This window comes from Chlorocebus sabaeus, chromosome 9, assembly GCF_047675955.1.
Source record: "Chlorocebus sabaeus isolate Y175 chromosome 9, mChlSab1.0.hap1, whole genome shotgun sequence".
In the NCBI taxonomy this organism is placed as follows: Eukaryota; Metazoa; Chordata; class Mammalia; order Primates; family Cercopithecidae; genus Chlorocebus; species Chlorocebus sabaeus.
The window spans coordinates 50,350,022-50,377,703 of NC_132912.1; the positions used below are offsets into that span (position 1 = coordinate 50,350,022).

Sequence of the window (27,682 nt, forward strand, 5' to 3'; positions counted from 1 at the left end):
TAGTGTTTTGGGTTTGCTTTAGAATGCCCTTGACTGAGGGAGGGGTCTATTCAGTTGGTTGGGGGGCTTAGAATTTTATTTTTGTTTCACCCTTTTCCTTGTTAATTTTTTAGCCTATAGAGTTAAGCTCAGTTACCATTCCTCAAGGAAGCTTTACCTAAGTTTACCAGATAAACTAAATCTGAGCTGGTCTCATAACACAATGTTCCTCATATTCATAACATACTACAAGTGAAATTATATATTTATTTATGTGATTATACTCTGCAGTGAAGTACTCATACATACTACCACATGGATTACTCTTGAAAACATTATGCTAAGCGAAAAAGCCCAGACACAAAAGGCCACATATTATGTGATTTCTTTTATATATAATATCCAGAATAGGCATAATGTTAAACTTTAAACCATAGTCTCTTTCTCTTACCAGTGGCAAATCTATATGGGTCTGCAGCAATGCTAATACTAGCCTCCTTAGAAGAAAGGATTTGACTGAGGGGCATAAGGCAGAATGAGAAACCAAGGCAAGTTTTAGAGCAGGAGTGAAAGTTCATTAAAAAGCTTTAGAGCAGGAATGAAAGGAAGTAAATACACTTGGGAAAGGGCCAAGCAAGCGACTTGAGAGATCAAGTACATAGTTTGACCTTTGACTTGAGATTTTATATGTTGGCATGCTTCCAAGGGGTTATGTCCCCTTCTCCCCGATTCTTCCCTTGAGATGGGCTGTCTGCATGTGCGGTGTGATTACTGGAGTTCTACACGTGCTCGCTTGAGGTATTCTTCCCTTACCAGTCGAGTGTTCTTATAAGGTCATATACCAGTTAAACTTTTGCCATTTTGCTTCCTAGTACACATGCTGGGGCTGACTTGCCCAACTCCTAAGATCTTAACAGGAAGCTGCTGATCACCAATTTCAGATTTTTCTATCTATTGGGTGACTCCTTTCCCTGGTGCCAGCTGCATCCAGTTATTTTAGAGAGGCAGTTTCACAGCTGCCTGTGCATCACTTGAAGGTTGTCTGACATTCCCGGTGGTGGTAGGAGCCCTGTCCTGCCCTGCTCATGTCTGACTGGCTACCTACTGTAACACTTCCTCAAACTTTTACTTAATAGTTACTGTAGTAGCATATGTGTGTACATATATATTTGCATGTATGTGCATACACATGTATACATGCCAGATTCTAGTTTACGTATTCAGAATACAAAGTTAATATGGTTATTTTCAGGAAGTTTGGGATCTAATGAGGGAAAGAAAACAAGTGTGCTCTAGCATGATAATCTAACAAAACAAGATAAATAGCTGCCTACTTTGAAGTTTCTAAAGACTTCATAAAGGTAATGAAAATTTGGCAGAGCTGTGAAGGTGACAACAGAGATTTAACCAGATACAGTGGGGGAGGTGGCAGTTGGTAGTAGTGGTATTAAAAAGAGAGGCCACAGTAGTATGTATACAGGGATGTAGATATGAAAATGAATTTGCTATGTTTAAGGAATTTTAAGTGTTGTTTAAGACTTGTTTGGAATGAATAGTGTTTTGATAAGAAAGTATATGAAAATCAGGATGACATAATCAGAGTATAGGCATTATAGCATTAGAAGCCTGGGAGTTCCTTAGAAAGATAATGTTATTCCAAAGTGAGGGTAAGGGTTTTATGGGGGCTGGATGTGTCTAGCAACAGCTGGAGTTAGGCAGAAGGATAGGAAGCACTTAGTAAAAGCTGAGGCAAGGAAGGATTCCTAGGGGGTATGGAGCTAGGATATGTACTGTGTCTGGTGACTTGGAACCTGATTGAATAGAGGTGAGGAATGGGAAGAGCTGAAGGGTTCTTTGGTGATTTCTTGCCTGGGAGCTGGTCTTTATTTTACAGCATTTGCTTTGGTTACTTTGGATTATTTTATAGAAGATAAATTTAGTTTTTATGCACTGACCATTTTGTTTACCCTCAATTTCAGGTAGATCTTTTGCGAGCAGGAGAAGTTCCTAAACCTTTTCCAACACATTATAAAGATTCGTGGGATAACAAGCATGTTAAAATGCCTTGTTCAGAACAAAATTTGTACCCAGTAGAAGATGAGGTAAGAACAAAACCGAGATTCTTTTAGTCTCTGAAAAATAGTTTGGTACTTGCTTGTTTGACCTTTGATTCTGTGATGTAAAAGAACTTAGAATAACTTCCTCATGTGTTTTTCTTTTTTTCAAAAGAATGGTGAGCGAACTGCGGGGAGCCGGTGGGAGCTCATTCAGACTGCACTTCTCAACAAATTTACACGACCCCAAAACTTGAAGGTATATTGTTTTTACCATTCTTGCCTCTTTATGGGCCCTGCCTCTCCTCTTTCAAAGACTTTTTGGTCTTAATAGATTCAGGTAGCAACATTCTTTAGATGCAAAGTGCTTGCTTCCTGGCACTAAGGAAGGCTCCTTAGAGACATTCTACTAGGAAATGAGAAGAACTGAGAGTTGCAAATGATTTGCCTGGAGCCACACAGAATAATTTGGAGAACCAAGAGTAATACCTCTGTTTCTTGATTCCCCATCCAATTTCCTTCAGTCCAAGCTTCTCTTTTATTTTTTGTTTTAAAATTATCGTGTTTCTGAAATATCTTTAAAAGTAAATCAGGAAAGAAGTATGACTTCAGCAATATTTGCCCAAAGGGAAGCTGAGTTTCCTAATGATTAAAGTATATGTTAAGCATTCTGGTTTTTATTGCTCTTAATGTAGCTGCTAGTAGTTTAATAATTTATTAATCTTATATTTTGGCAATAATTTATTTTTGTTATATTTATATTTCATTTAAGACTGCAAGGGTAACCATTAGATTGTTTTTCTAATATCTAAAATATGCGTGTGTGTGGGTATATATGTATATATATATTTATATTGGGGGGCACTATAGCCATGAAAATTTTAATGTTTTTATAAATATAGACAGTGATAGAATTTTTTATACGTCCATGAAAATGGGTTTTATTTTCTTTCAGAGACTTAATTTGTTGTGTATAGTTTCTCAGATTTCTTAATATTTTCTACTGAGACTTGTGTAGCAGGGTGAGCCACAGACAGAACCTCTCAGACACCGAGTTGTAGAAGGAAGGGCTTTATCCAGCTGGGAGCATCGGCAAGCTACTGCCTTAAAATCCAAGCTCTCTGAGTGCACAATTTATGTCCCTTTTAAGGGCTTACAACACTACAGATTTCACATGAAAGGGTCGTGATTGATTTGAGCAAGCAGCGGGTATGTGATGGGGCTGCGTGCACTGGTGGTCAGAGAGAAACAGAACAGGGCAGGGAGTTTCATAGTATTCTTCTGTACGATATCAGGAACATCGGTTTCTAAGTCATGAGTTGTTTTTTAACTACTGGGTTTAGGCCAGGCAGACCCAGGCCTGGTGCCGGGCTGCCTGTCTTTGGTTTTACTTCATTGTTTTTTCTTAAAACAGGTGCTGAATATAAAACAACAAAACAATATGAGAGGGTCTGTCTCTTTCCTCATTTCCCCCCTTTGGAGACTCACACTTTTTATTAGTGGGAGTTCTTAATCTTATTTTTGCTACTCATGTCTTTTTGTGCAGTAGATTGATAGTGATTCGTATAGTACACTTGTGCTGAAGCATTTTGTTGAACTAAGGTACCAATGAAGCTTTTTTATCATTTGAAGAAGTACAGGTAGCAAACAAAGGAGCAGTAGGCAGGTTTTTATTACTATTATAACTTTTATTATGAGTTTTAAATTCTCTTAGTGCTGGGAACTAATTTTTAAGCATGGCTCTCAGATTAAGTCAGTGTCACACTTGCACAGGTACATGTGCCAGTTTTGTCATATGTTAAACTATGTCTTTAACTACTTGCCTTTGGTTATCTATGTGTAGACAGTAATTAGTAAGGTTACATTTCTTATAGACCCGTTTTTAGTTGCTAGCAAGTAGTCAGGAGCCAATCTATTTTGATAGATAGCATTTTTTATCTGAGTGTTTTGTTTATTTGTTTGTTTGTTTTTTGCCAGGCCATAATAGTCAAGCCTTGACCAGTTTTATTAGTAGTAATTTCTAAAACAGCTTGTAACCATATAATTCAGTTGAGCATGTAAATGGGGGTCCGATATCCCCATGAGCCATCTTGTGCCCAAGCGGCGGGTCCATAGTATTGTATGATTTTTTCAGGGGCCATTCATCATCTTTTTAATTATTTATGGCTATGCTTCGTTTTTCACAGGAAGCATAGACTGGGAAGCCCAGAAGTTCACCTGTTTTGTGGGCAGTAAGAAGAAAGGTGGTTTAATAGTGCCAATAACATAACCACCTGTCCACTGGTCAGGCAGCTTAGCGTAGGCTCTATGTCTGCCTATCCAGTATAACCTGGTGGGGGCAGTCTAGTCCTGGTGGAATTCTGGGTGGGCCCAGACAGTCTGCAACCTTGGAAATTTACTGAATGGATTTCTTTTTGCATAATTGGAACTCCACCATGTAACTGTTTTTGCGGTACTATTATACAGCTTTTGCCCAAGACAACTAAGCCGCCCTACAGGATGAGTGAATTCTTTTTCTTCTCTAGCTATGCAATACTGTCTAATAATTGAGACTTTTAGAACCCAAAAATTGTCAGGGTGGTTCTTTTGGGCCGGGAATTCATCAGGAGCTGGGTCCGTAGGAACTAATTCTCGGGCGTCCCGTGGTCATTGATCTCCTGTTAGGCTTCCTCCACAAACATAACATGAAGTGACTTTTAGAGACTGGGCTACATGTTCGGCTAATTGCAAAAACAAATTCTTAGTTTTTCCTGGAATTTCAGGTACTGGCACATTGTATTCATCATAGAAAGTCTGAAATACCGGTTCTGGAGAGTATCATTGAACCTCTCCTTTTATTAGGATGCTTACGCTAGGATCTAGTCCTTTTTCATTAATGTCTAATGTTACTTTTTTTTTTTTTTTTCATTTTGGGTCTGAGGGGTTTGTGATTACCAATTCCAAAGGGTTGTAGCTCCCACTCATGCAGGAGGGGCTGACTTTTCCTTTTTGGAGCCAAACAGGATCTTTTTAATTTTTTTTCCAAGTAGCCCAAATGACACAAGGCCAGTATTGACACATATTACATAAATACAATTCTTGACAGATATACTTATTTTCTGCTGTGTAACTTTTCTTTCCCAATCTAGAGAACCGCATCCCATCCCATTCTGCTTATTATTCATAGCGGCACAGGTGTCAATTTTTTTTTTTTTTTTTTTTTTTTTTTTTTTTTTTTTGAGACGGAGTCTCGCTCTGTCCCCCAGGCTGGAGTGCAGTGGTGCGATCTCGGCTCACTGCAAACTTCGCCTCCTGGGTTCACGCCATTCTCCTGCCTCAGCATCCCGAGTAGCTGGGACTACAGGCGCCCGCCACCGCGCCCAGCTAATTTTTTGTATTTTTGGTAGATACGGGGTTTCACCGTGGTCTCGATCTCCTGACCTTGTGATCTGCCTTCCTCGGCCTCCCAAAGTGCTGGGATTACAGGTGTGAGCCACCGCACCAGGCCAGGCCTCAAATTTTAAGGTTACATTTTTGGGGACCCCCCCCTTTCTTTTTAAGCTATTACTTTACCTGTGTCACTTAGAAAAGGACCACTCCTTAATTTTATTTTGAAAACTGTGGTTATGAGAGGTTCAGAGGGGTCATAGCACACATCGGGCTGGTCACTTCCTGGATTACATACTTTGTACTGGGTGTCATTATATAAACAAGTTTCTTTTAGAGTCCTTGTACACTTATAATAACCATAAAATAATAGGACTGGCTGGGCGCGGTGGCTCAAGCCTGTAATCCCAGCACTTTGGGAGGCCGAGATGGGCGGATCACGAGGTCAGGAGATCGAGACCATCCTGGCTAACACGGTGAAACCCCGTCTCTCCTAAAAATATACAAAAAACTAGCCGGGCGAGGTGGCAGGCGCCTGTAGTCCCAGCTACTCAGGAGGCTGAAGCAGGAGAATGGCGTAAACCCAGGAGGCGGAGCTTGCAGCGAGCTGAGATCTGGCCACGGCACTCCAGCCTGGGCGATAGAGCGAGACTCTGTCTCAAAAAAATAAAACAATAAAATAATAGGACTGTAGCAGTCTTGTGTCCTACCTCAGTAACTTGATGTCTGTATACTGGGGAACAGCCCACAGTCTGAGGAAGGTCAGTTGAAGTCCTTACTGTACAAGTCCAAATTTTAAGGAAAATGAGTCCCACGATGAGTTTCCTTGTGTTTCGGCCGTGCGTGGACCAGTCAGCTTCCGGGTGTGACTGGAGCAGGGCTTATCATCTTTTTCAGAGTCACTTTGCAGGGCTTGGCGAAGCTGCTCCCATCCATGTACAGCTCCCAGTCTACTGGATGTTTAAAGATGGTCTCGGAGGTTGGGCCCACTAGGATAAACTGAGTCCAATACTTTTACACAATTATGTTTAACTGGGCTCTCTGATACCAGGAGCAAAGTGGCGGGGTTTAGGGTGTTGCAAACTTCGATGATTATGCGGGGATTTTCACAGAGCAAGCTTTGGTATGTAACTATTATTTAACTTATCTAACTAGATATTTAACTATCTAGTTAGTCTGGCATTTATTAGCTAATGGTGTCCTTTGGTATTTATTTAAATTACCACAGCATGGGGGGACTTTAGGTTTTGCCTAAGAGTTAGCTTATCTGCTTCTTGTGCTGACAGGGCCGTTGCTGCCAGGGCTCTTGGACATGGGGGCCAGCCTTCGGAAACCCCATCTAGTTGTTTTGAGAGATAGGTCACTGGCCTTGGCCAGGGCCCTACAGTCTGGGTTAAAACTCCAACTGCCATTTCCCCCGCCACACACACACATAGAGTGTAGAGAGTTTTGTCAGGTCAGGTAGCCTCAGGGCTGCGGCCTACATTAGTTTTTCTTTTTAACTCATGAAAAACTCATTGTTGGTTGTAATAGATGTAGTTTATCTAATCTACATTTTTATTGACTGTCATTTACCAAAATATTGACTTAAATCCTGTAACTATTTGATTTCAAGCTTTAAATTGATCTGGTATTTCTTGCGGGGCTCCAATTGCATTTAAATAGATACGAGAGTTGTAAGATCTATTAGGGGCTTCTCTCAACTTTACAATGTATCATTATTATTATTTTTTCTCTTGTTGATGAAACGCCAGGGTGAAAGGGATAGCCAAATGAACTAAAGCACAAATGTCACTCTAATTATTTGGCAGAGTGCCCAGTAAAGGTCCACCACAGTATCACCACACATCCGCTCAGGGATGAACAAGGGCTGACTGATAAGCTCTTGAAAATTCTTAAGCTCACTGCATCCCTTCAGGTCTCCAAGTAATGCTAAATTTGCTTCCTGCCGTGAGAGACACGAAGTGGACTTAGTGTTGGGGGAAGCTGGATGGCCCTCGGGGGCTGACCCACAGGGACTTTGGGATATAGCAGAGAGAGCTTGGCATGACTTATTACTCCAGGCTGTAGAATCCTGGAAAAGAGCTACCATGCAGCCCACGCCTGGTTGACTGGAGGACCACCTTAGTGGAAGGGGGACAGTCAGGGCCTCTGGCCTGCCGTGTGCACAAGCATAACAGTTGCTTTTGTTTAATGTGCAGATGGAATATTTGATCCATTTCAACCAGGCATTTGCATCTTGGTATGCTGTCTTAATTGTCAAAGTTTGTTTTAAGTCTTTAACTTTTATGATCTTCTAGTAAAATGAATGTTTCCTTTAGCACCTATTTTTACTAGTTTTAGACCAAAAAAAGCTAAATACCGTTTTATATTGAATAATGCTTTTTGTATGATTTTTATACCAGATAAGCTAAATTTTACCTTTATATTAGTGTGTTATTAATTTTAATAAAACCTTGTAGACTTATTTATCCAATTTTTCATGTTTGACCATAAGGTAAGATTTTATAGACTCTTTTTAACCTTTTATAATTTTTGTTAAAGAGCGGGTTGATGTTTTAAGAAAAACCTGTTGCATTTTTACTTTAACGTCTAGTTCGCAGAAAAATCTGGATGATACCTTTTTAACTTTAATGTGTTTACACACAGAATTTTCTTTACAATTAACGTTTGAAAACTTGCTTAAACTTTTAAAACAGTTTTTTAACCTTTTAATGTAGGTAAAAATCCACATTCTTATGCCTCCTTATAATCTTTTTATTAAAGATATATTTTACTTTTTTAATACACCTTGTACATAACTGTACTCAGGAGGCCTTATTACTTTTAAATTATATGATATTTTTTGCATAAACATTTTTTATAACCTTTTTTTCACGACTTTCACAATTTTTTGACATGTCTCAACTTTTTGACTTATTACAAACTTTTTTTTTTTAAATAACCAGTTAATGTATTTCAGGACAAGAATTTACCATAGAACATTTTTTTAATATAAATTCTGCCTCCTCCCTTTTTTCTTTCTTAAAATTTTTCAACATAGTTCCTAGTGGGGTGGGCTTATTTTGCACCTGACCCATGTTTTCTCAAGACAAAATACCACACTCACAACACACACTCACCACAAAACAAAGAACGGGTAAAGAGAGCACACACACACTTTTATCGTTTATACCAAACCAAAATCAGAATACCACAAAATCCAAAATCCAAGTACCAAGAAATCTAAGCCAAGTCAAAACTAAAACCAAAGTATCCAGCAATTGAAGTCAAGTCAAAACCAGAACAAAAGTGCCAATACAGGCACACTGTGGGTGATCAGACCAGGCCACGCTTCCACTCAGATGGAGTGGGCAAGTTCCAAAGACTAGTCTTACCAAGTTTCAGATGTCCAAACTCGAAGTGCCAGTTCCTTCCCGGTGTTCAGACACTGTGTTAATCCTCCACGGGGGCCTGCTACACACTGCTCTGGCGAGGCATTCCACCGGGGCAATTGCCTACCCGGGAGCGCTCTTTGGATCGCCTCATTCAGGCTGGCCAGATTCTGCCACAGGGATACTCTACAGGGCAGGCGTAAGCTGCCTAAGGGGCTGCCTCCACCATCCGTCCATCAGTTACCTCACTTCCTGGTCAGGGAACCAAGAAATGTAGCAGGACGAGCCGCAGACAAAACCTCTCACACTGAGTTGTAGAAGGAAGGGCTTTATTCAGCTGGGAGCATAGGCAAGCTACTGCCTTAAAATCTGAGCTCTCTGAGTGCACAGTTTATGTCCCTTTTAAAGGCTCACAACACTGAAGACTTCGCATGAAAGGGTCGTGATTGATTTGAGCAAGCAGCGGGTATGTGATGGGGCTGCATGCACCGGTGGTCGGAGTGAAACAGAACAGGGCAGGGAGTTTCACAGTGTTCTTCTATACAATGTCAGGAACATCGGTTTCTAAGTCATGAGTTGATTTTTAACTACTGGGTTTAGGCCAGGCAGACCCAGGCCTGCTTCTGGGCCTGGTGCCGGGGTGCCTGCCTGTGGCTTTACTTCATTGTTTTTTTCTTAAAACAGGTACTGAATATAAAACAATATGAGAGGGTCTCTCTCTTTCCTCACTTGCAAGTTGTTGTTAAACTTTCTATACATTTCTGTAGCTCCTGTTTTTTTTTCTTTACATGGAAAACATTGATATGTTATACCATAATGTATTTTGAAGGCTTTGTTCCTTGGGGACAGTGTTTCTCAATCTTCTAATGGGCTCCTAAAAAAAAAAAACAAACAGACTCTTTATTTTTATTTATTTATTTTTTACAATACAATTGATTTATTTAAAACAGTTACGAAAAAGCACAACAAAATAGAGATTTTCCTTAGAATTATTAATGGTTTGTTAAAGATCAGGTAGGATTACAGAGTAAGAAATGGTATTAGGTGGGGGGAGCACCTGACTAGTTCTAAGGCTTTAGATACAATGTAGTTGATTACATATTAATTCAGCCATTACATACTGGGGATAGTAGATGGGGGATCAGTAATTTATCTACAAGGAACTCCTACACAGATCCGTGAAGACCTTCCCAGTGCCGTCTTTCTCCACTCCTTAGGAACCTAAAGCCACCTGGATGACAGCATTTCCATCCTCCTTTCTCCACCCCATTCCCTATCTATATATTCTTCCCAATCCTAAGGTGCTATGCAAGCTGAGAACAGTCTGCTCTCTGCAGCTGGAACATACACTGTTTTGGTTACAGGGATCCTGTGTGACTAAGAAGGTTTTAGGGGCAGCCTTATTTTAATACTTCAAGTTAGCCTTGAGTACAGTCAGTCCCTTCCGCAACACAATTTAGATTCTCTTGAATGCGAGTATCAAGCAAGTGAGGGATCAACCCTGCCTTCAGCATTACCAACAATACACTAACCACTCACAGCTCACAACTACAAAAAGCAAACTCTTCAAATGGAAAAAATCTCAAGTTCTGCTAGAGTTTACTTAGTTTTAGTATAATGTTAATTATGTGTATACAAACATAAAACTAAATATAAACTCCTTATACTTTTTTTTTTTTTTTAATTTGAGACTGAGTCTCGGTCCATCACCTAGGGTGGAGTGCAGTGGTGCGATCATAGCTCACTGCAACCTCTGTTTCCAAGGCTCAAGCAATCCTCTCATCTCAGCCTCCTGAGTAGCAGGGACTACAGGTGCATGCCACCATGTCCAGACTAATTTTGTTTATTTTATTTATTTATAGAGACAGGGTTTCTCTGTGTTCCCTAGTCTGGTCTCCAACTCCTGGGCTCAAGTGATCCACCTGGCCTTGCCTCCCAAAGTGCTGGCTGGGATTATAGGCGTGAGTCACTGCTCCTAGCTAACTCCTTATATCTGTAGTGCTTGTACAGATACGTCAGTTTGAATTTTTTTTTTTGAGACAGAGTCTCGCTCTGTTGCCCAATCTGGAGTGCAGTGGTGCAATCTCGACTCACTGCAAGCTCTGCCTCCTAGGTTCACGCCATTCTCCTGCTTCAGCCTCCTGAATAGCTGGGACTACAGGCACCTGTCACCAAGCCTGGCTAATTTTTTTGTATTTTTAGTAGAGACAGGGTTTCACCGTGTTAGCCAGGATGGTCTCCGTCTCCTGACCTCGTGATCCACCCACCTCGGCCTCCCAAAGTGCTGGGATTACAGGCGTGAGCCACCGCGCCTGGCCTGATTTTTTTTTTTTTTTAATTTCAAGTATAATGAACCATCGTTTGATTTGTATTTATTATCACAGTGAAAACAATTTGTAGTTGTTATTCCTTTCTTTGCACAGAAATTTTCAAACCACTGATCCAAACCCCAAAATAGCTTGCTGAGAAATTCTTTAAAATACTACATAAAGAAGAAATTATTTTGCAATTATTACTTTTCCTACTAATCATGAACAGTTGATGGATGTTGGTGGAAACAAAGATGGGATCCTTATATAGAACATCAGATCGCAGTGGCGCGATCTCAGCTCACTGCAACCTACACCTCTACTGGCTCAAGCGATTCTTGTGCCTCAGCCTCCTGAGTCGCTGGAAAAAAATCTCAAGTTCTGCTAGAGTTTACTTAGTTTTAGTATAATGTTACAGGCGTGTGCCACAGGCGCATGGCACCACACTGGACTAATTTTTTATATTTTTTGACTGAGACACTGGGTCTTGCCATGTTACCCATGCTGGTCTCAAACTCCTGAACTCAAGTGCTCTACCTGCCTTGGCCTCCCAAAATACGGGGATTACAGGCATGTCATTATCACATCTGGACCAAGGTTCTTTAGAATTTAACATACCTGTACTGTGGTGTATAGAAGGACAGCTCAGTCTTTTCACTATTTTTGTCTATTAATAGTACCAGCCTTCATTTCTATAGCATGTTGTCATTTGGCTGTTATTTTCTAAAAACAAAATTATAAACTCACATAGAAGCAGGCTACCCAGGAATATTACCCAGAGTCCATTTGAAGAACACTATCTTAGGTTCTTTATTTTTATTCTTCTAAACAGAGGCTGTTTTTAAGAATTTTTATATTTCTTCAAACGCAAATAGAATAATTATAGTGAGGCCAGGAGCAGTGGCTCAGGCCTGTAATCCCAGCACTTTGGGAGGCCGAGGCGGGTGGATCACCCGAGGTCAGGAGTTCGAGACCATCCTGGCCAACATGGTGAAACCTCAAGTCTACTAAAAATACAAAAATTAGCCGGGCGTGGTGGCGGATGCCTCCCAGTTACTCCGGAGGCTGAGACAGGAGAATCGCTTGAACCCAGGAGGTGGAGGTTGCAGTGAGCCGAGATCACGCCACTGCACTCCAACCTGGGCAACGAAGAGCGAAACTCCATCTTAAAAAAAAAAGACATCTGGGCGTGATGGCTCACGCCTGTAATCCCAGCACTTTGGGAGGCCAACGCAGGTGAATCACAAGGTCAGGAGATCGAGACCATCCTGGCTAACACGGTGAAACCCTCTGTCTACTAAAAAATACAAAAAAATTAGCCGGGCGTGGTGGTGGGCACCTGTAGTCCCAGCTTCTTGGGAGGCTGAGGCAGGAGAATGGCGTGAACCCGGGAGGTGGAGCTTGCAGTGAACTGAGATCGGGCCACTACATTCCAGCCTGGGCAGCAGAGCGAAGACTCTGTCTCAAAAAAAAATAAATAAATGAAAGATTAACTATAGTGTTCTAAATTACACAATCTTCTTACCTCTCTAGCAATTCCTTGTTGCACCATGATTATTTCAGGAAAGGGTAATTGCTTTAATCTGAATTTCCTTTTTGCATTTCTCTTATGGTAGATTCAATAGAACAGAGTAATCCATCGAGATATTTTTCTATCTGCTTATGGTAATTGTTTCCTTCTCTGAAAGAATGCTTTGAGAGAGGAAGAGGGAAACATTAAATCCCTCTAATTGAATATAATGATCTTTTTGCTGTTTATATATCATTTGATGTTGGATTTAGAGGGATTAGAGACATTCGGAATTTTAAAAAGTAATAGTGTCCTCAAAAGTTGATTTTACATGTAAGTACAGTAGTACTTATATAAATAATGTGTGTGATAATTTGCACATAAAGAATTTTATGTGCTTATTGTGAATTAGGAACTAAAAAGAACTTATTCAGTAGTTGATAACTCAAGAGTACAGAGTAGTATCCAGTTTTTCTAATGACAGGCGACCTCATGATAGACTACTTTTGAGACTTGAAGACTGAAGTGAAAATAAATACGAGCCAGAGCTTAATGCTAATTTTAAAACACTAAAAGAATTAGAGAATTACAGTGAAGAATTAGAATGCAATTGCTATTTATTTGATGAGTTTTGACATTTACACATACCCATGAAGCTCCGTTATAATCAAGATACAGAATGTTTGTATCATCCCCAAAGGTTCCTCTCCCCACTTTGCAGTCCATTCCGCTTTCTGCTCTGGCCCCAGACAACTACTAATCTGTTCTTTTTCACTATAGTTACATTCTGCATGAATGGAATCATAGTAGGTATGTCTGGCTTCATTCCCTCAAAATGAAGATTTTTGAGATTCATCCGTGTTGTTCAGTATATTGGTAGTTTGCTCCAGTATATGCATTTTTTATTCATTCACCTATTGATGCACATTTCTATTTAATACTTTGTGAGGTTCTGAAATTAGATACCAGTGATTAGAAAAAAAAAATCCTTAAAATCTTTACATTTTTTTTCTTTCTTTCTTTCTTTTTTTTTTTTTTTTTTTTTTTGAGACAGGATCTTGCTCTGTCACCCAGGCTGGACTGCAGTGGTGCGATCTCGGCTCACTGCAACCTCAACATCCTGGGCTCAGGCAGTCCTCCCACCTCAGCCCCCCAAGTAGCTGGGACTACAGGCATGCACCACCATGCCTGGTTAATTTTTGTATTTTTTTCTAGGGGTCTTGTCATGTTGCCCACGCTAGTCTCGAACTCCTGGACTCAAACGATCCACCTACCTCGCCCTCCCAAAGTGTGCTATGAGCCTCCCAAAGTGTGCTATGAGCCACCGTGCAGGCCAAAATCTCTTAATTCTTTTTTTTTTTTTTTTTTGGAGACTGAGTCTCACTCTGTTGCCCAGGCTGGAGTGCAGTGGCGTGACCTCGGCTCACTGCAACATCTGACTCCCTGATTCAAGTGATGCTCCTGCCTCAGCCTCCCTAGTAGCTGGAATTACAAGCATACACCACCATGCCCAGCTAGTTTTTGTATTTTTGGTAGAGGCAGGGTTTCACCATGTTGGACAGGATGGTCTCCATCTCCTGACCTCGTGATCCACCTGCCTCGGCCTCCCGAAGTGCTGGGATTACAGGCATGAGCCACTGCACCCAGCCTAAAATCTCTTAATTCTTAATAGAAAATGTTATGTTATGGCTTGTGAGCGAAAAATAAAGACTCTTTCTTGCTATCTTATTTTATGGATGATTTTTCTTTTTCTTTTCTTAAGGAGCTTGGATGTCCCTTGATTCCAAGTAAATAAGACACATTTTGTTGGCTCATCTTTTAACCTAGATGCTTAGTATGGCATGAAGTACTATTCAGGAAGCTTTGACAGAGTATTAGTTTTTTTAAAACTTATTCAATGATAACGAAATTTGAAAGATTAATAGTAATAATCTAACAGAATGGTTTTCAGACTTGTGTACCTCAGTAAAAAAAATTTTGAGTGTGTGTTACCAAGATAGTTGTTTATAAATTCTGCATATCTTTTACTTTATTAATGTAATATGTACAGTATAAAATAAGACCAAAGTAGATATTTAAAAGGATGAGATAAAAGGTAATTATAAATAAATTGTTCTTTCTGCACATCTAATGGATTGTCTTATGCATACCTGACTCGGAAACCAGATGTATAGTATTGCCTATTCAAACAGTTAAAAAGTACACCAGTAGATGGCATATTTTGACTTTTCATTCTACATAAATGTGTAATTTATGTGAACTGCTAGAGGAAGATAATTATTTATATATATTGTATAAAAATACCTTAGAGTAAAGGAAAAAAGACTATTTTTAAATATTTTTTCCTAATCTCGTCCCCATGAAATTTTTATTTTTTGTTTTTTACAAAAAAAATTTATACCTCAACCCTATTAACTGACCCATGAAACTTTCATACTACAAATACACTATGTATCTCTGTGTATATATAATGAGATGCTTTCAAGGACCACCAACAATTGTGATATCCAAGTTCATTTTTTATCCCTCATGATACAGTTTTTGTCTATTTGGAGTGTATCACCCTATTTAGAACACATGCTTTAGGGTGTAATTGTGTTTTTTCACCTATTACTTGACCTTTCTAATCTCATTTTTTTAAGTGACTAATAAATTAGTATTCATTCTGTTTGTCTGTAGCTACTGATGTCCATATCAGTAGCGGGGGGAGGTTGTAGGAAGCTTGTCTGACATTATGAAATGTACTGGAGGTAGTTCATAAGAGACAGGCTCTTCATGGGTCATTCACTTGTCCATAACATGACGTTTTGTTTCTGCATTTTCCACAGGATGCTATTCTGAAATACAATGTGGCATATTCTAAGAAATGGGACTTTACAGCTTTGATCGATTTCTGGGATAAGGTAAAAGTATCCTTATTTATTTATGAAAATATTATTGACTACTCTATAAGAAGGTTTGAGAAGAATACCTATAATTCAGCCACACTAAGATAATTATCATCTTTTAGTTTTATAAATTTGCTGTTATATATATGTCTTAGATAAATATAATTAGGAGTTAATATTGAATTTTGTTTTAGTCTCTTAGAATACACATTTTCTGTTATATTTTCATACCATTATCAGCATTATCAAGGAATGTATAATAGTCCATGCTTAGATTTTGAGAATATAATGGTTCCCATATTCTCAAACATATAGGTTGCATCCAGTTTCACCCCCAATTACATTGTGACAACATCATTGTATATGTATATATAGTTTCCCATATTTGATATTGTTTCTTTAGGTGATTTCCAGAAATTACATGACTAAGTCAAAGGACACAAAACATTTGTTTTAAAATCTTTTAAAAACTTTTGCCATAAAATCCTTTTTCCACAGATTAATTGTAGCAATTTACTATGCTGCCAGTAGTGGATAGGAATATTACTTTCACAGTACCATTAGCAGAGGGAGTCTTTTCATTTGTCTGTTGGCCATTTGTATATTTTCTTTGGAGAAATATCTATTCAAATTTTTTGTCTTTATTATTGAATTTTAGGCATTCTTTATATATTTTAGATGCAGGTTCCATACCAGATATATGAATTTCAAATATTTTCTCCCATTTTTTGTTTTTTTTTTTTCCTTTCTTTTTCATTTTCTTGATGGTACACTTTGAAGCTGAAAAATTTTTAATTTTGATGAAGTCTAGTTTATCATTTTTTTCTTCTGTTTTCAGGATCATATTTAAGAAGCTAATCTAAGATCATGAAGATTTATGTTTCTTCTAAGAATTTTATAGCTTTAGCTCTTACACTATGACCATTGCCCATTTAATTTTTGTATGTGATGTAAATTAGGGGTCCAATTTTATTATTTTCCATGTGAATATCCATTTTGAGTTAATTTTCATATGTGGTGTAAGGTAGGAGTTCAACTTCATTATTTTGCATGTGGATAACAAGTTGTGCCAGCACCATTTGTTGAAAAGACTCTTCTATCCCCTGTTATATTGTGTTGGCACCTTTTCAAAATCAGTTGACGTAAGGATTGTTTCTGGCCTCTCAGTTCTACTCCACTGATCTATGTGTCTATCCTTGTGCCAGTACCACACAGTCTTGGTTCCATAGCTTTGTGGTAAGTTTTAAAATCAGGAAGTGGGAAGTGTGTGTCCTATAACTTCGGTTTTTTTTTTCAAATTTGTTTTGGCTATTTTTGGATTCTTTGCATTTCACTCTGAGTTTTAGGATTAATTTATTACTTTCTGCAACAAACCTAGGTGCTAAGGGCAATTCTTACATCATGTTAATAGAATCCAAACTAATTCTGCATTTCAAGGTAGTACCAGTAATTTCAGGATTATCTTACTGAGCTTTTGACCTATATGGCTTTTGCAAGGCAGACATAAAGTAAATAATGAAAGCCTTATCCTTGTGTCTGGAAATTGGATATCTCAGATATCCTTGAATCTAAATGTCTTTCACTGTTACAGCAATGTAATATCTGATGCAATGAAAAGTAGATCAAATTGATATAATCGTTATCTTTGTCACTTATCAGGACATAACATTTGTGTTGTAACTTTCTGGGCTTAAATTGGATATGGTGGTTAATTGGGGTAAGAAGTAATGTATGATTTGATACCTTGAGATGGCAGTAAAACATGCCATTGGTTACAATACCTCTGTCACCTTGCTATGGAGTAGTCATTTTTTTCTCTCTTCTTAATCAGAATACTCAGACAGGACCTTGTTTCCCCTTTATCTGGTGACCTTGCCCAGAAGCATGCCTGAAACGGGTAATAGATAGCAAGTTTTGGTGTGTTTAGTGTAGATCATAAATATGAAATGATTACTCAGGTGCTGATGATAGTTTTACAGTTCTTTAGAGAGAAGAGTCCTTGCATTTTCGACCTTCTGATACTTACTTATTTATTTTTTTATGAGATGGAGTCTCATCTGTCACCCAGGCTGGAGTGCAGCGGCACAATCTCAGCTCACTGCAATTTCCGCCTTGCGGGTTCAAGCAATTCTCTTGCCTCAACCTCCCAAGTAGCTGGGATTACAGGTGCCCGCCACGTTGCCTGGCTAATTTTTGTATTTTTAGTAGAGACGGGTTTTCGCCATGTTGGTGAGGCTGGTCCCAAATTCCTGACCTTAAGTGATCCACCCACCTCGGCCTCCCAAAGTGCTGGGATTATAGGTCTGAGCCACCGCTCCCAACCAGACCTTCTGATTTGCATTTACTTTGTAAACATATGGAGGGTTGGAGAAGTCCCTACAACTACACTAAGTGTTCATTTCTTATTGTATTCTTTAAGTCTTTGCCCATATATATATGATGTCTTATAGCTAGATATAAATGTATGTTTAAAATTTATGCTGTATTATAAAATCTTCTGTGATATATAACTTTATAATGGTTAGCCTTAATGGTTGCAGCAATATTCCATCAAATTGATAAATTGTCTGCTCATCCACTCCTGTGTTTGTTAGAGATTTGAGGAAATTTGTATAAAGCCTATCTAGAGATTTGAAGGTGGTTCTCCCTGTGATTGTTTGCTATTCCGTCATTATTGTATACTTAACAAAATACCTTGGATGTTTAATACACTTGTGTATTTTTCTATCCATCAAATCTCCAGATATTATTCTAGAACTTTACTAAGTCGTGACCCATAGGGACAACATTGCCCATGCTTGCAGTGGTTAGTGAGAAGTAAGTGTCAGACATATATGTAGGTGGGATTGGTAGAAGCAAAGGTTTTTAGTGCAAGGGAAACAAATAAATTATATTTGATTTGCATTTTCAGTGTCTTGTTCTGCAGTAGGAAGGCTTGTTTATAAGGGGTTCTTTTTTTTTTTTTTAATTTAAAGCCAGGCTATAGTGCAGAGATGCTGTCACAGCTCACTGCTGCCTCAACCTCCTGGGCTATATACATCCTCCCACTTTAGCCTCCCATGTAGCTGGGACTACAGGCATGTGCTACCACACCTGGCTAGTTTTTTGTATTTTTTTGTAGAGACAGATTTTTCACCATTGTTACTCAGATTGTTACCCAAAATTGTCTTTATAAAGATTTTTGTAGAGATGATTTTTCACCATTGTTACCCAGGCTGGTCTTGAACTCTTGGACTCAAGCAATCTTCGTTCCTCAGCTGGGATTATAGGCATGAGCCACTCTGCCTGGCCTATAAAGGGTTCTTTTTTTTTTTTTTTTTTGAGATGGATTCTAGCTCTGTCACCAGACTGGAATGCAGTGGCGTAATCTCGGCTCACTGCAACTTCCCCCTCCTGGGTTCAAGCCATTCGCCTACCTCAGCCTCCCAAGTAGCTGGGACTACAGACGTATGCCACCATGCCCAGCTAATTTTTTGTATTTTTATTAGAGACGGGGTTTCACCATGTTGGCCATCATGGTCTCAATCTCTTGACCTCATGATCCCCCCTCCTCAGCCTCCCAGAGTGCTGGGATTACAGGCTGGAGCCACTGTACTCGGCCTTAAACTAAGGGTTCTTAAACATTGTTTATTAGCAGGGTTTGGCAATTTTTTTTCAGTTTTTATTTTTTAATTTTTTGTTGTTTTGAGACAGTGTCTCACTCTTGTCGCCCAGGCTGGAGTGCAGTGGCACGATCTCGGCTCACTGTAACCTCCACCTCCCAGATTCAAGCAATTCTCATGCCTCAGCCTCCTGAGTAGCTGGGACTACAGGCACGCACCACCACGCCCGGCTAATTTTTGGATTTTTGGTAGAGACAGGGTTTCACTATATTGGCCAGGCTGGTCTCGAACTCCTGACTTCAAGCGATCTGCACACCTCGGCCTCCCAAAGTGTTGGGATTACAGGTGTGAGTGGCTGCTCCCAGTCAGAATTTGGAAATTCTTTACTTAAATGTGACATTGAACTCTGAGTGGCTTGTTTTATTAAGGAAAATAATTAAATTTCACATCATATTAAGATTAATATTTTGCAGTTACGTTTATTTTGAGGCCGTTGATATTTATCTCCTTAAAACCTTTCTTTGATTAATTCAGTAAGTAAAGGATTTTGTAACTCAAACTACCTTACAACAAGAGGAGTTTATATCAACAGTCATTGTGAATCCATGGTACTGTAATTACCTACATTCTGGTCTCTAGCACTAGAGGTAAGGGGCCCAGAAGCCCACCCTGGTGTGTGAGCACCTCTACAGGAATGGAAGTAAGGAGTATTACCTCAGCTTTTGTTATTTTTTTAGAAACCAGCAAAGATCACAGAGAGCAATCTGTTAATTTGTTACTTATATTTATATATTTAGGTGCTACTGAGTCAAAATGGCTGTTATTTAGTATTTTCTGCATCTTCAGGGGTAATATTGGTCTTCCTCACTGCCAGCTGCTGGAAGTGCTACGAACACACAATCTGTGTTTTATGGCCCTCCTGTGTGGTGTTCCACAAAATTAAATTCAAACACTTCTGTAATTTATGTTCTAAATGAATCAATATACTTACTCCTGGCATTTTTCACTGGAAAGTTGAACAAAATGTTCTATATATTAGAAAAGGCCTCTATCAATGCATCTTGGAGGAATTTTTAAATACTTCTCTTTTTTTGTTTTTGAGACAGTCTCTCCCTCTCACTCAAGCTGGAGTGGAGTGGCACAATCTCGGCCCACTGCAACCTCTGCATCTCAGGTTTAAGCGACTCTTACCCCCTCAGCCTCCTGAGTAGCTGGGATTACAGGCATCTGCCACCACACCAGGCTAATTTTTGTATTTTTAGTAGAGATAGGGTTTCACCATATTGGTAAAGCTGGTCTCAAACTCCTGACCTCAGGTGATCCACCCACCTTGGCCTCCCAAAGTGCTGGGATTACAGGCATGAGCCACAGTGCCCAGCCAAATACTCCTCTTTTACAACACCTGTGGCACTGTTTCATTTCATTCGTAGTGTATTAACTTGTGAAACTTACATTAAAGCTGTAGTAACTGAAGAAGAGCATGGGGGATATATTTTTAAGGGGGTTTCTTCTATTTCTGTGATGTTGGCTTCTATTTCTGGACTTGGATGTTTGCTTTATATTTATTCATTAGACTATACGTATATATTTTTATATACTTTTTGAATATTTCACAATAAGTATAAAATGTTAAACTAAAGAGCTTTAAATCTGCAATTGATTTATGTAGCAAACTTCTTAAGAAAATGGATTAATTGTTGAAAGGAAGCCTAAGGATTTTAGTGACTATTTCATCTTCCTTTCTGTGTTGAGTTTTATGTCTGGAATTGAAAAGATAGAAATGTATATGCCTTTCGTTTCATCCTTCCATTGGTTTTTCCATGAAGGCTATCATAAATAACAAAATGAGTGGTTTTGGTTTTGCTTTTGTTTTTTGCATCTGTGGCTGGTAAAGGTGGAGAGTGAGAGATAGGAGTACAGGAATGACAGGACATTTAAAAGTAAAAAATGAAAAACCTAGGCTTTAGAATGATTTTGTTGCTGTGATGAGGCTAGTAATATATTTCTGTTTGTAAACCACAATTTAAATATACATATATAGCATAAAGTCTTTACTTCAAATCATACATACAAAATAGATTATTGCAACTTAGAAATTCTGCATCTTTTGTGTTCGCTATCGTTATTAAAATATTGACTATGCATTCTCCTATGAGCTCTTGTCCTATAACTTGTCAGAGAATGTTTAAAGCCTCTATCACTGTAAATAAGAGTGTGTAATTCTATTTGTATTGAACTTGCATTTTTGTTTATGTGCTACTTAATTTAAAAGGTAAATGGGACATAATATTGAGTTTTGAATGATGCAAATTAAATTCATCATGTTATGTCTAAGCTATCTTTTTCTTCAGAACTCTCTGTCATTTAAATTTTTTTTTAGTTTTTTTTTTCAAGAGCACAAATCCACTTTTATTTATTTACTTTTCATTAGTTTAAATCCTTGAGGGGTACAACATCACACAGATTCTGTGTCCAATGGCCTTAGCAGGAAGATTGCTTCAGAATTTGGCGTGAACCATGCCACTCTTTCCCTGGCACCAAGTTACCTTTCCATAGATTACTCTGGTTTTGTTTGGTTTGCCACCAGGAGTCACTTTGTTGTTCTTTGCTTTGTATACATAAGCACGTCTTATGCCCAAATAGAATTCTGTTTCATTTTGGGCATAAACACCTTCAATTTTAAAAAGAGCTGTGTGCTCTCTTTGATTCTGGAGACCCCACTTATACTCAGCAAAAACGGCCTTGGACCACAGCCTTCCAGACATATTTGCTTTTTAGAAGTCCTGTTCCCAGCAGGCCTCCACAGGCTCCAAGTTGGCAGAAAGAGAAAGGCCATTTAAAATTTTAAAAACAGGTACAACGTAATTCATTGTCTCCAAAATTGAGGCGTGTATTATTATACCTGTGTTTAACTAAAATAACAGTTTTTGAACTTGTGATTATGGAAAACTTTAAAAATTATAATGTATTGGCAGAGCATCAGTAGAAACTCAGAAAAAGGAACATAAACTTGTATTAAAACAGATTACAAAAAAAGTTATTTCATGGACACAGAGTAATGGCTGGAAGAAATTAAGTTTTGATTTATGTCTATTATGTAATAAAAAGTTAAAATATATGTTGAAATTCTTAGGCAAAAATCATAGCACAAATCAGCTATGATTCAATAACGTAAAACACAATAGTTGTATGTTTATGCATCACTTGAGCATCAATGCATTCATGCATATGTGGTATACTGTGAACATCTTGGCTTTCTGAGGTGTGGCATGCTATTATGAGTAGCTTATCTCATGGTAATTATAACTGTATCAAATATACTCAGTATTTTTGTGTATTAAAAATTTTAGAACAAAAATGTTGTTAGAGGATTTTTCTTTCTTCTCTCTTCATTCCTCCTCTCTCCACCCCTTTGTCCCCAGACTATCTATAAACATTTCATGGAGGGTTAGTGCTCTTTAGAATAGTTTGGGAAAAGCTTACCTAAGGCAGTAAATTGTTGTAACTACCATTTTAAATCACAACAGATTTCATTTTTCAGTAACTGAAGGAATGTGGCCTCCTTCCGTGATAGCCTTTTGGTGGTCATTTTTTGTTTTGTTTTGGTTTGGTTTTTTTGATAACACTGAAGTAAGTTTCTGAATGTATATAAACACATTATTACTTAGATTGATTTAACATTCTTCATAGATTATCTGTTTTCTGGGATTTTCTTCAAAGCTTAAAAAATATGAAATGTCTTTGTTATATTTGTCACAAAGAGCCTGTACCAAACTCCTAATCAAATGAAAGCAGCCTTGAATGTTTCATAAGACTACAGCTAATGTCTTTATCTCTCTAGCTTTCGAACCTCTGATTTGGAGTTCAGTGGAAATTTAACCTTTTTGGACCTCTTCCCTTGGTGACTCACAGTCTCTGGAATCATAAGGTCTGCATTACTTTACAGCTCAATTTAATTCATAAGAACTATAGGAGCCAAAAGGGAGCTAATCAGAGTCACTTAAATATTGAAACAGATGAATTGTGACTTTTAGATTTGTATGGAATATGTGGAATTTCTCTCCCTGGTTTGGGTAATGTGTGCTTTTGAATTGGGACATATGTTGAGAGTCTGATATTTATGATATCTAAATAGTGCATATCCCAAAGGACAGATTACTCCAATTGGAACTAGGCACTTTGCTTTTATAAACTTGATGAGTTACCATGGAATATCAGTCTTAGTTGAGCACTCTATGCACTAGATCACTGATGAAGTTAGAGTTGTTATTTTGTTTTTGCAAAACACTATCTGGATTGTAGTTATGTGGTGGACAAAGCGGTTAGAAGTTATAGATACTCAAAAGTGAAAATTCATTCAGTGGACTTTCTCTTACATTCTAATAATTAAATTAAGCTAGTACTTATTTTGTCCTATAACTCTAACCCTTCCTTTGGATCAAATAGCAGTAGAATTTATTCCTTTTAAATATTGCTGTGGTGTTGATTTCATTATCCAAAAATCTACTGTTAGATGAGTGAAAATAATTTTATGTTTTAATCTTGCCCGTGATTTGTGTCTCTCTTTATCAGCTAGCTCTGAAGTGTTTTGAGTTTTGTTTTGTTTTGTTTGCATTTTATTAACACAGTTCAACATGATGCCTTGATTTATAATTCCTGTTAAATTAATTTACATTTATTCTTCTTATGTTCCTACTCATCAAAATAAATTCTGTAGTCTTTTTGAGTATGCTTCGAACATTTTTATCTACAAGTAACATTTCATATTTAACCCTGGAAGGACTATTATAGTATTTTTATCTGAAGGTAGAAATAATGAGTAAATGAAAACAGGACGTTAGATTTGTTTTTCAAATTTATGTACTGTTTCAATGTGTAGCCTATTTAAACAAGCGGTAAACTTGGTCATCAAGGACTAAATAGATCCATTGGTCCTTTTATATGAGGGGGTGCTGTGCTGTTGGTGCTATGGTTTACCAAAGACTGAGCCAATGGTCTTTCTCCTTATTTACTATTAGTACTAGTAGAGAAAAATACTCATCCTCGATTTATTGTGATGATAATGACAGGTAATGATTAAGTACAAGGGTCTGTCAGATTCTAAGCTAGCGAAATAATTTTTCTTTATATAGTGTGTTAAAGAAGTTTTTGGTAAGCTGAGTGACATAGTACTGTGTTGCCACAAATGCTCTTTGATTACATGAAAAGCATTATAAAAAGACATTTTCTGCAACAGGGGCCATTTCCAGCATAGTGAAATACGGAGTATTTTCAAATGAACTCCAAAGTGATATATGTTGAAGTCTTGCTCTTGGTCTAATCTGCCTCAGTCCTGAGAAGCCTAGCTCTAAGATAAACAAAGGGCATCTTCCACTGGGAGTGTAATGTAGGAACTGCTCACTGCCTTAAGTAACCATATGCATAGCTCTTTCCTGGTAGTTGGCTCCTGTCTCCCTTTGTAATCCTTTCCTTCTTCCATGCCTGCTGCTTAAGTTGCAGACTTTTCCAGCATCACTTCTCTTGGACACTTTTATCTGTTGCAGGCATAGGTCTGTCTCATTTCAAACTCACCCTTCTACAAGATCTTCCCTGTAGATATCTCCTTTGTGTTTGCTGGATCATCTTATTTGGTTATCTGTGGCGATGGAGGTGGTAGTGCTTATTACTCAGAGTTTTCTATGTACCAACTATAGTGTTAGCAGTATGCTTTATCTGATTTAATTCTAACAACCACCTCATGAGTTAGATACTATTAATATTTCTGTTTTACAAATGAAGAATGGAAAACCAAGGTTTAGGGAGTTTAAGTATCTAAGTGACATCTCACTTTTATCTATGGGCCGTGGCACATGCCATCAGAGTCGGTCTTTGACATTGCACCTAGGAAAGAAGCTGAATCAGATTAAACATACTACCCAAACATTAGGTCAGTTGAAAATGGCTAGGGAAAGGGGAAGATTCATTGTAAAAACTAATTGAGTAAAGCTAGGGAGGCCTGATAAGTTCGAAGACTTGAATTAAAGGTAGAAAGAAGAGGAAAACCTTCTAGCAAAAGGTGGCCTTAATGGCCCATAGCCTTAGATCTGGCATCATTTAGAACCACATGGCTGGGCATGTGGCTCACGCCTGTAATCCCAATACTTTGGGAGCCTGAGGCAGACAGATCACTTGAGGTCAGAAGTTTGAGACCAGCCTGACCAACATGGTGAACCCCTGTTTCTACTGGGAAAAAAAAAAAAAAGGCGGCAACAGCACAGTCTCAGGGAGGGCACCTACCAGCTTCCAACAGTCTTCGTTCCTTTGAATCCTTTGCCATCTGGTTGTACTCCCTCTTCCCATTCTTGTTATCTGCCCATCTTTGACACCTCTTTTCCTCTCTCCTGTTACTTGGCATCACCTTGGGCAACTTCGTTTCAGTTGATATTCATGTTGATGAACCATTTACTAGTCAGACCCAAGTCTGAGTGTGAGACCTTCTACTTTATTAATTCATGTGACCACAAATGACCAGAGCTTGGACCTGGTTATCCCCTGAGCCAGCTCCTTCTCTGAAGTCATGAACTCATAATTCTTCTCCCACCACAGCCTCCTAGTTTTCTATTCCCTTATTCCTACTGTGCTTTCTGTTTTTTGAATCTCCACTGCTTTCATCCCTTTTTTTCTGGTTCATCCCTTTTTTTCTGGTCCACTGTGTCCTAGGTTGTATTATGCAAATATTAACACTTCATGAGTAAAGGGTTAATGGTTAAGATGGGGGAATGTACTGCGTATTATATCCTCCTTCTGGGAATAGCTCTGAGGAGTCTTACAGTAAAGAAACATGCTTGGCTTTATTTAATTAAACCCTTTTTTTTTTTCCCCCAAACTTATTTATAAACAGCTTCCGTGTAACAGCTTTTGACTTCCTTTGTAGCAAGTATTCCATGGAGCACACTTTGCACAGCACAGTTGTAATGGGGAAGGGAGGGAAGGAGGAAGAAATAAAGGGAGAGAGGAGAGAGGGAAGGAGGGAGAGAGGGAATAATAAATCTTACTGATAGGCCTTGCTAAGAGTTCATGTTATTCAATCTTAAGTAGGCCTTTGTTTCCTGTTGCCATCTTTTATATATTTCCTCATTACTCTAGGATTCCAAACATTTTCATTGTTTTCTAATGTTTACTGACATTCCACTATCCGTCTGCTCCTACTTCATACCTCTTGGAGAGATTTGAGGACATCTAAAAGGTAAATTCTTTCAGTTTCTTCATTTTAAGGGTTTCAACATACTTTATGTGTCTCTTTCTTGTTATCTCAAAGGAAAAGCTAGTCTTACTCCATTCCTCAAGGGCAGCATATCCAAAACAGTTATACTTTAGGATACATATGTCACTGTATCTTTTCTGGCCTTGACCCTCTTTGCCTGCTGCCTGGTTAGTGCTTGCTTGACTTTTAGTGTTCAGCATGACCATCACTTCTGCAATTGACTGTTTTGGTGTTTTTTTTTTTTTTCTGAGACATCTCGGTTGGAGTACAGTGGCACAATCTCGGCTCACTGCAACCTCCGCCTCCTGGGTTCAAGCGATTCTCCTGCTTCAACCTCCTGAGTATTACAGGCGTGCACCACCTTGCCTGGCTAATTTTTATATTTTTAGTAGAGATGGCGTTTTGCCATGTTGGACAGGCTGGTCTCAAACCCCTGACCTCAGGTGATCCGCCTGTGTTGGGCCTCCCAAAGTGCTGGAATTACAGGCATGAGCTATCACACCCGACCTAGACTTTCTTTTTTTAGAGCAGTTTTAGATTCACAGCAAAATACACAGATTTCCCATATATCCCCCACTTCCAGGCATGCACACCCTCCCCCATTGTCAACATCCCCCACTAGAATAGTGCATTTGCTACAATTGATGAACCTACATTGGTACATCATTACCACTCAGAGTTCTGTAATTGACGTTTTACAGTCATCTTCTATAAGCTTCCTTGTACAAGGCGGTGATTTGTTCTTTGTTATGTTCCTAGCACTTAACATAGTGAGAATTTTCAATATCACTTAATGCAGGTTATGCGCAAATCTTTTTTCTTCTGCTCTTTCTCTCTGCCAGCTTCTAATTGACTATTAGATTTATTCACCTGGATATTCCACAAGTACCTAAAACTAGCCTTGTGGCCACTCTCCAAATTCTGTCAGTGAATGGTTCCACCATTTATCTATTCATTCACTCAAGCCAGAACTGGTTCATCATCCTAGCTGCCCTGTTCTGCCTCAGCCACCTTTTTCTACTGATCTACCATTTCCTCATTTTATAGTATGATGTCATAATTTTACTTCCTAAATACTTCTTGAGTCTCGCCTCTATTTCTGTTGTACTTGTCTTCTCCATACCATTGTCGTGACTCAGCTAGTATATTGTAACAGTCACCTAGCCGACCCCTGTGTGCAGTTGGTCCCTTCAAATCCGTCCTTCATGCTGCTCACACACAATGATCTCTCTGAAGCATAGATATTAAAACTTTCCATGGCATTTCATCTCTTTTCAGCTCTATTGGTGATATTTATGGCATTCCATGACTTTGCTTCTGCCCACCTCTCCAGCATCATTTCATGCCACTTTTCCTG

General features: G+C 38.7%; 1 protein-coding gene and 1 pseudogene across 5 annotated transcripts in view; one reads left to right on the forward strand and one right to left on the reverse strand.

Moving 5' to 3' along the window:
* The window catches only part of PARG (poly(ADP-ribose) glycohydrolase), a 136,082-nt gene that overhangs the window by 17,640 nt on the left and 90,760 nt on the right, over positions 1–27,682 (forward strand). For all 5 annotated transcript variants that reach the window (XM_007962557.3, XM_007962553.3, XM_007962558.3 and 2 more), the window contains 3 exons: positions 1,959–2,081; positions 2,209–2,292; positions 15,421–15,495. In XM_007962557.3, coding sequence (XP_007960748.3) covers positions 1,959–2,081; positions 2,209–2,292; positions 15,421–15,495 — 282 coding nt within the window. The remainder of the gene's footprint in view (positions 1–1,958; positions 2,082–2,208; positions 2,293–15,420; positions 15,496–27,682) is intronic.
* Positions 20,927–22,311, reverse strand: LOC140712390 (large ribosomal subunit protein eL33 pseudogene; annotated as a pseudogene).